Source organism: Neolamprologus multifasciatus, chromosome 11 (assembly GCF_963576455.1).
Source record: "Neolamprologus multifasciatus chromosome 11, fNeoMul1.2, whole genome shotgun sequence".
Lineage (NCBI taxonomy): Eukaryota > Metazoa > Chordata > Actinopteri > Cichliformes > Cichlidae > Neolamprologus > Neolamprologus multifasciatus.
This window is the reverse complement of record NC_140449.1, coordinates 27,347,392-27,358,964: the sequence shown is the minus strand read 5'-3', so window position 1 is coordinate 27,358,964 and position 11,573 is coordinate 27,347,392. Positions and strand designations below refer to the sequence as shown.

At 37.8% G+C, this 11,573-nt stretch overlaps 1 protein-coding gene and 1 long non-coding RNA gene across 2 annotated transcripts; one reads left to right on the top strand and one right to left on the bottom strand.

Annotated features, from left to right (window-relative positions):
- Positions 1–1,578: 1,578 nt before the first annotated feature.
- Positions 1,579–5,411, bottom strand: LOC146508679 (transmembrane protease serine 5). The gene is made up of 7 exons (XM_085178575.1): positions 5,322–5,411; positions 4,319–4,453; positions 3,821–3,986; positions 3,144–3,322; positions 2,468–2,566; positions 1,917–2,059; positions 1,579–1,740 (listed from the first exon to the last, which is right to left on the bottom strand). Exons 1-7 carry the CDS (start codon positions 5,374–5,376, stop codon positions 1,579–1,581), a joined length of 939 nt encoding a protein of 312 aa, XP_085034701.1. The 5' UTR covers positions 5,377–5,411.
- On the top strand, positions 2,487–5,989 carry LOC146508678 (uncharacterized). The gene is made up of 2 exons (XR_014877026.1): positions 2,487–2,595; positions 3,833–5,989. It is a non-coding gene; the product is annotated as an uncharacterized LOC146508678 (long non-coding RNA).
- The last annotated feature ends 5,584 nt before the right edge of the window (positions 5,990–11,573 follow it).

The following is an 11,573-nucleotide window of genomic DNA, read 5'->3' as shown; positions in this document are numbered from 1 at the left end:
AGAATTCATTGTTCATGAATACTGGAAGTTCTCCAGGTGCTAAAGTAGTAAAACAGTCCCATATAATCAAGCTACCACCACCACGTATGACTGTTGCTATGATGTTCTTTTTATGAAATGTTGTGTGAGTTTTCTGTCAGATGTAATGGGATTTGAACCTTCAAAAACTCCAAATTTGTCTCAACGGTTGACAGAACGTTTTCACAAAAGTCTTGGAGATATTCAAGATGTTTTTTGGGAGGGTTTTTGGTCAGCCGTGGTTTTTGCCTCTGAACTCTTTTCCCCACTCTCTTATGTATTGATGAACGATCAATTATTGACCTTAACTGAGGCAAGCTCCTGAACTCCTGAACGAGCTGCTGATGTACTTTTGGATTAATTTTGGCAAGTAGTTGGCTACATATGGCCCATAGACTCTAATGAGTTTGCGACTCCTGTTATAAGGCCACCGAACACACTTAAAGAGTGTGAGAAACCCACTGAAAACATAATATAGGTTTTCAAAACTTAATTATTATTCATTTGTTTTGAAATAATGAATAATTGGTTTTATTTATAATATCTTGTTCATCTAGTCTTACTAGTCATACTAGTCTTTACTACTAATATTTATATAATACAATCAAAGGAAAAATATCAGAAACTGCTTGGTTCTAATTTAGCTAACATTGGTTATCAGGTCATTTTCATCTAGTGTACCTTGAACCTGACAAGTCACACTAATCTATACACCAGCAATTAAATTGGTGCACTTAGACACTAAAGAGGCACCATGCGCTGTGATAACTGTTAACATTTGTGGTCAGCAGGTGCGATCAGACAGGAATACAATCCCATTTTTACTTTGATTTAGTTGTTGTTTTGTCAGCTACACTTTTATGCCAGTCCTGATAAACGTTTACAAATGTATCATTACTGGCAGTAAATTTCTACTACAGATAATAGTGTTTCTATATTTCTATAACTGACAATAGTGACAGTGCACGCTATCATAGAATGAACAACACTGATAGGCAGATAGATACAAGTCGATCTTTATTGTCAGTCATCTCATTGTCAGATTTTAAGGTGTTGCGGGAACAGCTGTGGTGGTCTCGGCCGAATCCTCTGCTTTATCCTGCAACAAAAAATATTAAAACAAGGACAATTTCAAAAACTTTATTGTATATTTTGCAAATGACATTAATTTGTTATAGTGCATTTTGGCTATGAAAGGGTATTAAAAGTAATCGTATTTCCTGCATTTTACTGATGTATTCTTTTACTAATGCATCTAGTTTGCCTCCATCCTTTAAAGAACTAATATGTATTGAAATGTTGGTTCTATAACCTTCAACAGGATTTAACATTTAACCTTTAAGTTTTTTTCTTCTTTACTGCTGAAGTTTCATTATCTGCTATATGGCCAAACTGCTTATCTGTCAAGGGTTGTAGTTCAAAATGAAAATAGAAAGCATTTCTAGATAGACTGTGACACAGATGCAGTAAATAAACTATCAGAACTTTGACTCCAAAACAGAGCGACAGATAAAGATAGGTTTTACATTTACAAGCGGTGAGGAAAAGTGCTTCCCATACCTATATGTCTATGTAGCTTTCAATCCACTGAAGCAGTTCAGTTACTCTACTGTAGACGCCTGGTTTATTAGGCCGTGCGCATCCCTCTCCCCAACTCACCACGCCTGCCAGCTTCCAATCCCCTTTAGATGTCTTACACACAAGTGGTCCACCACTGTCCCCCTTAAGAGAAAATCATTTCACAAACAAAATTTGTGAACATCAAATGGAAGAAACCCAACTCTTGATAGATTGTAAAGTATATTGTAAAAGTATATAGATTGTAAAATATATTTTATATTCTTCATGAACCTGTGCTAGGTTTGTGGAGAGGAGATTTCATCTCTGTGGGTGTGTACCTGGCAAGAGTCAACCCCTCCATCCATGCTCCCAGCGCAAATCATTCGAGGAGTTATGAAGAGACCATAGACACTCAAGTCGTAGCAGATGGATTGAGCTATTACCTTAACATGAGCCTGCCTTAACTCCTCCGACACATAGCCTGACAGAAAATGAAAAAATCAGCAGCAAAAAGTGAATGAAAATAAGTAGAAAGGGTTACTTGAAGGTGACTAGTGGAAATGTTACACGGTTCAAAAAATAATGAATGGCAGGAAAAAGAAAAAAGACTTTGTTTTTATACTTAATATATTTTTTTTATCTAGTAATTAAGTCTAACGTCTTAGCTTCTATGAGGATACTGTACTGACAAATATGGCTCTTTAAAAAGTTTTTGTCCTACTGTTTCCAACTCTGAAACTATGATTTTGAGTTTTTGAAGCTATTTGAAGCTCCAACTTAAATTATACTTGCGTTTTCAAATCACTTTCTTTTAGAGCCCAAAAGACCATAGCTCAGTTGTTAAGATCACAAACTGTAGCAAAGGTATCTTTCTTTCAGTGCAGTGCACCTGTGTTTTCATTTACGTATCCCCAGCCTGTGATCCAGCAGTCTGATCCATCAGGAAAGGACTCGGTTGGACTGGGTAAACAGACCGGTCGGACCCCACCTACAAAGAGCAGCAGTAAAGTGATAAAGGTTAGCTTTCTCTCGTGGTTATGAAATCACATATTTCCTTTTTTTCCCCACCCACGTTTATGATTGTAATACATGTTTTTCTCTTGACTTAAAAGTAAGTTTCACTTCTGACGATTTGGTTTTTGTTAAGTTTTTAGTTCGTTCTTTCTTTATTATTTTAAGTTTTGGTAAAAATTAAATATTTGTTTTGGCAATATGACAGCGATTGCAATGATTAGTGCAGTGATGTAAGTGCCCCTAATCTCCCCCTCAAACCCAAAAGGGATTACGCTTCTTGAAATATTTAATCTGTCCTGACCTTAATCATAATAAAAGTTTAAACGTGCGTCAAGTCACATTAAGTTCTTTTCATGAGTCAAATGTAAGTAAATACAGTTATAAAAAGAGACAGTGAAACCTTGTCTGTTTGTCTTGTGTGACATAAATCTGGCTAGTTTACATACATTCAACAAGTTACTAGACTCCAGCATTCATTCAGCGTAAAGAAAAACAAATGATGTGGTTTTCGTTGCCCTGATGAATGATAGCGCAATCTGTCTCTTACTTACTCGTCATGTCCATGTCAATTATGGTGCGCAGCAGTCCCACGTCATAGTCATTGTGCATAACCTTAAAGTTAGGGTGGTAGAGGATCTGCAGTGCCCTGTAGTGTTGCCCCAGAGAGTTGTGTGCAATACTTACAGTGCCTGCCACCACCGTCCAGTCAGCTACTTGAAGCATGTTATTACTGCAGAAGAGTGACAGAAAAGTTAGTAGATAGAGTTCGGTTTAAGAAGCGGTGTGCGTGCCCACTAATTTTCACAGTTTTGTTTTTCAATGTTTTTTCATAATATCATACAACCTCCAGCATTATTACAATCACGGTTTAGGCCTCAGCCATCGCCTAATTTCATGTATTTCTATTTTCACTTTAGCCTTGCAAACATTAGGAGCTGCTTTTGGTTTGTAGTTGTGCTCAAAAAATCCGCACCCATTGCTCATAATCCAAGATGAACACTCACGGGGAACAGAGAGCCCCTTTTACAGAGCTCCATTTGTGATGTGACCAATAAGCTCTGCTGCAAAAGGTGCAAAAATCTTTTACTTGACCCTTTACCTGCTTTTGACTAGAACATAACAGGAACATGGTGTTACCTCGGACTGAGCAGGTGGTCATGACTACAGCCTTTGCTAACTGACTGTACAAGTAACACTTATTTCTTGTCATTCCTCGTGTCTCTCTTACTCAACAAAGCAGTGTGCTGCAGTGATCACCCAACGAGGAGAGATGATGGCACCACCACAGACGTGTCTTCCCCTCCACTGCATGCTGACTTGCCAGGCCCACTCGTTCTTTGTAGCTAAGGTTCCTCCAACAATACGCTGACCATTGCTGACCAGAACTGAGCAGTCTGGATATGAGATGAAGAACATGAAATCAAGCAAAAAAAAAAAAAATGCAAAAGCTCTTTGAAAAAAAATAAGATGACCATATAGGTGGTTTAATTAATTTTAAGAATATAAGGTGTTTAATGTGATAAATTATTATGGTAATATTCTATGAAAACCTTTTCCATGAAAAGACTTAGAAAAGTACAGACATAACTGCCAGATGCTTGATGGATATGTAAGTAGCATCTTTTGTTTGAGACATAAGCAGTAAATTGGAGTGGCAGTGAAGATTGCCATCCTTGGAGCTTTGGAGACAAAATGCATTAGTTACTATGAAATTTAAATTCTTTACCTGCAGTCATATTTCCTGTCTGGTTCACTGGATTCTTGGACAGAATGGGCCTCTGGGTTGGGAAAGTGCAGCTCCCTTTCCCACCACAGAGAGGAGGTGATTCACCCACCTCAGCGGGAAACAGCAAGAACTTAACTAATTTGAAGAGAGAAAAAAACATTCAAATGACACAGTACAATGTCTCAAGTGGGTAGTGAAACATTAACATTAAAAACTCCTCACACTGAGATCAGTCTTAATAGCTGCTGGTTTCAAATGTGGAACCTCAGCAAACCATTTTACTCTATCTTTGCGTTTTTCCAACAATGTAATTTATTTCCCAGAAGGAGGCTTCATAGAGGATTTAATAACTGGCATAGTGAATGTTCAGAACTAATTAACTTATTTTTTTTCTCATTTCATTTGAATTTAATCGTAATCGGAGAAACCTATTATGTATGCTCACTGATGTGTTACAGAAAGCAGTAAGGCTGAATGACATAACTGGGTTTTTATTACAGTTATTATACTAAAGTGGCATATTATGATGTAGGACATTTTTGATTCTTTTTGCATCTGGCAAAAAGTCTGCAGACTTAAAACTAGATTTTCTTTTTGCAATATTAGTGGTAACTGCATGATGAGAAGGTTTGTTTCTTAACCTCCTAAGACCCGATCTCTTCCACTGCATGCATTTTTAATATCTTTTTGATATTTGGGTATATTGGAGCCCGATGAATGTAAAAACAAAGAATTACCAGATTTTTTTTTTATCTTATTTTTGTTTTAAGAAAAATAAGAGCCACATATGAGGATATTCGTTTAAAATTTCGATAGAACAGTAGCAGTATAATGTCCTCGTAAAAGGAAATCAGGCCCTTGTAGAGCAAAATTTAGTATTTTAGTCTAAATAACCCAAAATGTGATGTCCACATATGTGGACGCCAGGTCCTAGGAGGTTAAACACTAGAATTCAATGTGCTATTGATGTACTGGAGGTACCTTGCTTTTCAGAGTGGGTTACCTAAAAGAGCAGAAGCGATAATCACTTTTATACTGACAAAGATTCCCACAAACATTAACAGGTCACGAGATGTATAGGCATGGGATCTTGCATCTGCAAACAAACAAGAAATAACAAGAAATATTAAAACTTTGCAAGGAGCTCTGAGCTCCAAGACATCCTGTCTTCATCATCTTTATTAATTGACTGGGACAGTTGTAGTAAACCAAACTAACTGTGAGGTTTTATCATATCATCATACTTTGACAAATGTGTGCATTTTGGAGATCCCTTTTAGATTTTAGATAGGTGCAGTTTAGGTGAGAACAAGCCAAAGATGATAACCGTGCACATTTTCTTAACAATTTATCCAAATGAGACCTGTAGGGGGCTGGAGTCTATATTAGCTATCACAGGGTGAAAGGCAGGCCACCAGTCTATCACAGGGTTGTTTGGACTGTAAGAGGCAGCTGGAGGAAACCCATGCAGCCACAGGGAGAACACGCAAACTCCACCCAGAACCTGCCAGTGGATTCAAATCCAGGATCTTTTTGCTGTGAGGCAACAGTGCCACCATACGTTAATAAGCTATCTGGCATCATTTGACTATTATGCAAAACTGCTGTCTGTAATTTGAGTTGTATTGTTATTGTGAATATACAACCATCATTATTAAACATTTATTGAAATGTTGGTTCAGCCAGTCGAATTTGTTTTACTTGTCTTACATGTGTAAATTCTTCTGTGTGTAACTTAATGTAGTGATGCATAAAGGTCGAGGATAGAAAACACTTGTGCTCAAAGCTGTGATTATAGGTTTGAACATACGGCAAAGAGGTGGTGTAACCATATGTTTTGGCTACATTCACAGTTAAAGTATTTAGCAGTTAAACTATTTATAGTTTATTATTTAAGTGTGATATAAAACTTAAACCAGTTGTCAAGGGCGATCAGTGTGAAGGTGAATATGCATCTCTGGGACAAAAGTTCTGCTCAGACAACCTCAAAATCCTGAGGACAGAACACATCCATAATATGTAAAGCGTGAGTTGCATGAAATATAAATAAGGCAAAAAAACAACAACTTTGAAATCAATTTTGTGTTTCACTGATACAATCAAGATGGATTACTACTAGTGAAATGCTGCGTTCGCATCGACAGGGGAACAAATGGTAACGTTTTGGCAACAAAATCATGAACTCCAGTAGATAATTTATGCTTTTTCTCCAAAGGAACTATTTTCTTGTTTCATCTATATAACACTGCAATGCTGCCTACTGTGGTGTATTTGTAATACTATGATGACGGCACAGTGTAAAAAATACAGACTGAAAAATTCTGCCACAAGTTGTTTTTCCCTTAAATTAAAATGGAAGAGAATGAAAAAGCTGATAAGCTGAGCTTATCTTCAACTATACCTGCCTGAAGGTGAGACAAATGAGAAACTGAAACCAAAGCGATGAATTCTTTATAATTCTTTGCGAATCATGATCAGATAAAAGGATCGGCTGATGGAGTTGGAAAAAGAGGCAACGACCTGTTTAACATGCTGCATGGTACTCTGATATGTCATTTTTATTTTTAAAGTTTAATTGCAAGAACTTGTTGCATTATATATTTACAGCCTTGCCAAACGCTAATGACAGATAGCATAGATGCATAAATAATTAGTCATCGATACAACTGACAGTATCAGTGACAAATATGAAGCAGATTTAAAATTACAAATGAATTTTCTTTTATTTTTATTATTATTATTTCTTTTATTATTTTCTTTGCTTTTTTTTCTTTCTTTTCTTTTCTTGTCCTGCTTTCTATTTGCCAAAGGCAGTCAATGAACCAGTCACTGCAGTAGGAGACCTTTAAACTATTTCATGCACAACGGCACCAAGGCCACTTTGAGGTCAAAAAGTAATAAAGAAAAAAGATTGCACAGGAGCAATAGCTCACATGTTATTACTGAGAATCTAAACAGCTGCCTCAGCAGTCTGTGTGTTAGAAAATCTATGTATCTCATCAAAGTTATAGTAAATTGCCAAATGACTGTGGATGGAAGCGGGTGCTGGAGTGAGAAACGTGCTATTTTTCAAAATCACATTAAGGCTGCTTCCTCATGAGTGGTTCAGAGTATGCAAGAAGAAATTGCAGATACTTTGAGAAGTGAGAGAACAGTGTGCAATGGAAACACTGCTTTAAGGAGCATGGTAGTTATTTGTTCTTAAGAAGGAAAATCTGGCAAGACACAACAAAATTAAGCTTGAATGGAACGGTGTATAACACCTTTGAAGCACTGGTGAGGCACATAATCACTGTATCACACGGTGATACAGTAACTTTGGGTTCTATTTAATGAATTCTGAACACATATATTGTCTTCTAAATCAGCAAAATAGTCTCCTCACACGCTTCATGATTTATAATCATTTTCACTTTTAACCTTTAGGATGCAAGACACATTCATGATTTAGTCAACCAGTCAATATGTGCAGTGCTGTGTTAATGTGTCACTTATTGATGTGTTTGTCTTCAATCAATCCTCAAAGGCTAAGAGATCTGACTAATATAAGTGAAGATTGATTAAATATTAGTTAATTACCAGTGCACTGGTAATTAAAAATCTCAATTACAATGACTAAGTCATCTTTTGGGATTCACACACTTTGCTAATAATATTTGATTTAAATCAGTTTTCTCCCATAAAACAAAAAGTTACACCTCACCTGTAAATAGCATCTAACACAAGTACTGTTGATTGCATCAATGTAAAGCTGGATCATTCAGTTTCATTTTGAAAATATATGCTTATCTAACTTTTAGGTTTAACGCTAACTGCTGGAGATTATGGACAATGCTGGGCATCCTCTGCACACGGTTGTAAATAATCAGAGGAGCCTACTCAGGGACAGGTTGCTTCTCCCAAAGTCAGACCTAAAAACTCCTTTGTCCCACATGCCATCAGACTGTTTAACTCGTCGTTGGAGGAGAGAGGGAGGGGAAACTGACTCACTCAAATGTGCAATCCACTATTCCTATTTATCCCTATTATATATTCTGTATTTATATATGTGTATATATGGCATATTTATGCTTATATCCTTACTCTCATTCCCCTTTATTGTATCTGTAACATGCAACTTCTGCTACTGGAAACTGAATTTCCTGGAGGAACCCACCGAAGTGATTAATAAAGTTTCATCTAATCTAATCTAAATGGGTACAGTATAAATGGGTACTTCTAAAATGCCAAACCTTTCCGTATCTGACATGGTGGTATTTTTGTAAAATCTTTGTGTAAATTTTTCTAAAATGCTTTCAGGATTTTAGGATAATTTAATTGGATAATAATGTGGGGACAGGTTAATTGGATAATCCAAATTGCCACTAGGTGTGAATGTGCGAATGAATGTGAGTGCGAATGGTTGTCTGTCCCTGTGTGTTGGCCCTGCGACAGACTGGCGACCTGTCCAGGGTGTACCCCGCCTCTCGCCCTATGACAGCTGGGATAGGCTCCAGCACCCCCCGCAACCCTGAAAAGGATAAGCGGAAGTGAATGGATGGATGGATGGATTTTAGGAACAGTTTGTCGCCACTTTACAGCTTCCTGTGAACAATATAAACTCCATAAAGTAATTTTTTTTAAGCTTGTGGAAGGAATACACTGGCCTACACAGAACCCCGATCCCTGATACAACCACATACATTTCACTATCAGTGTACTTCTGATCCTGTGTCAGCTGGGCTCAAAGCTCTTATGAAATGCTTTCTCAGAAAAGGAGAGGATGTTACACCAACAGATAAAGCAAAGCATGTTGGCCCCATGTTTCAAAGTGTGATTTTTCCTGGCACATTATCAAAACTGTACATTGAAGTAACACCTTCAATTATTACATACCTGGCACTCCATCATGTAGCTCTTTTGGAAACATGATACCTATTGATGTGTCCTGCAGTGGACCTCCATCTGTTTGAATCCTCTGCTGAACTTCTTGAGGATTATCACTGCAAGGAGCCGCTGATGTCACATTTTTTTGATCTTGGGCTTCTGAGGACACTGAACTAGAAGGTGATGCTTCAAGAGGTTGCAGCTTTGGGGTCTCATCAGAAAAGGGCAGATCTTCTGGATGTGGGTTTCCATTAGTTGTGGGTTTATACTGGGGTATGAATGTGAGGACTGTAGAAGGGACCAAAGACGATATACTCGATACTTCATGACTGATTGGACTTCGAAAAGATGTTGATGCCCAGTGCTGAGGCGATAAAAAGTTTGGTGCGTTCGCTTGATGACAAGAGCTGGTGCTGTCTTTCTGAGCCATACTTTTTAGGTTTTGTTGCCAACAAACACAGAAACCTTGGCTAGAACCTGCAAAATTAACAAAGTTATGACAAAACGTGAGCTTCCAACAATGCATCTGTAAGAAATACTCTGACATTCTGATGGATTTTGACTGCTAGAATTGACACATAATATAATGTATATTAAGTTTACAATGGGCAGTTAGACTGCAATATATACTGAAACGATTAATTATTGACCTAAGAACTACCGAAACGCAGGCATGGTGCGATAAAAATACTAATGAATCCATGGAAAAGTTATTCAAAGTTATTCAAAATGCAAAGTAAGATAATAGCACTCTCAAAAATTAGTTATATTAAAAATATGAGTGGATGCAACTTTTCTGTGATAAACGTGTGCAAGAAAAGACACCTGTTACCCACATTGTTCATAACACAACAACTTCTGTGACATTCTTGTGTGTCAGTCTCATCAACATATATTTTCAAGAGCGCTCACCTGAACGTCACCCATGGAGATTTGCATGTATTGGCTTCATTTGTATGCATGGGATTATTTATCCACGCGCCTCCTCCACTTATTAAACCGGCTTGTACCACAGCCAGGAAAAGAAATGCATCACCGTCAGTGACAAGACTCCAAAGGTGCCTGCTGGCTCCTGTGCATCTTTAATCCAAAGATATCTGCTCTCCTACTGTGAATCCATCCTCTTCAGCTCACGCAGGTTACAGTTTGTCACTCCCGCTCTTGTGATTCTGAAGCTCACCTTGTCCTCCCACTTAATCCTTTCATTGTGTCACACCCTTCAGCACCTTTCTCCTTCTTCTTCCTCTCCTCTCTCCTCGTCCTACTTCTCCAACTCCAACGAGGCTGCAGCAGTCAGGCCAGTAACAGATATGTTGTTGCTGGCAGTCTATGAAATATGCATGGGGATAATTGTGCGCTTAGGTCAGAGTTTAACAACAGAAGATAATCTACATCATACCAATGAGCCTCTTCCACTTACAAGTAGGCCACAGTGTGAGTACAGACACAAAAACATAGTTCAGTTTCATGCAGATGAAGTAGATATGTATCTAAGAATAAAGGTCCCATTATGAATCTGAAGAGGCAGGATTGTTTCTGTGTGTCTTTTTGTGGTCACTCTTTTCAGTGGTATTTTGTTCATCCTATCAAATTACGGCATGAGAGGGCGCAGAGTGGTGGCAGTGACAACTGACCCGTCGTAGTGTTACCTCACCTGTTCTAAGTTACAGTGACTTTACTTCTGGGAGCAAACATGGAACATCGGCATTGGACACGTAGACACACAGCGCCTCAGCCAATCATCAGGCTTGAATGTTTCTCTAAAGAGAGGTAACGACTGCACAGTCATGCCATACAAAGTAATAGTTTGGAGTAAAAAAGCAAAAATTCAAAATTCAAATAATAACTGTGCCGCCGTGGTTTTAATTGTATCAGTCTCAAAGATTTCAATTTGTGCATGTAAATGGAGAATCTGCCTCACATAGAAAAGTTAGTGATCTATGAGGATCATGAATATCAGTTCCGTCTGGACTGACATGTTTGACATATTTTGTGGCTACCTTAGAAAAAACGGAAAAAAGTAACAAAATGAAGCAAACAATTTGTAAATTCAAAATATAGACCCTACAAAATACAAAATACAGAAACCTTGTTTCTGTGTTATTTAGCTGAGCAAACTGTCACTGCTTTCTCTACTATTGGAGCAACTATTGTGATTTTATTTTTTCATCAACTGTTCTATGTAATGTTTCATGGTTTGGTACTGCTTAGAAGCACTTGCTTGTTGTAAATAGTTGGAGTAGTTTTATTGTAGTTTTTTTGAGGAGCTTTAGTACCTCTGCCTGCTCATGAGACTGACAGGATGCATAAATAAATAAAGCACGCACACTTTGTTTGTTTCTGCATTCCCGCATCGCCTTATTTACTCCATACAACTCGCACCAATCTC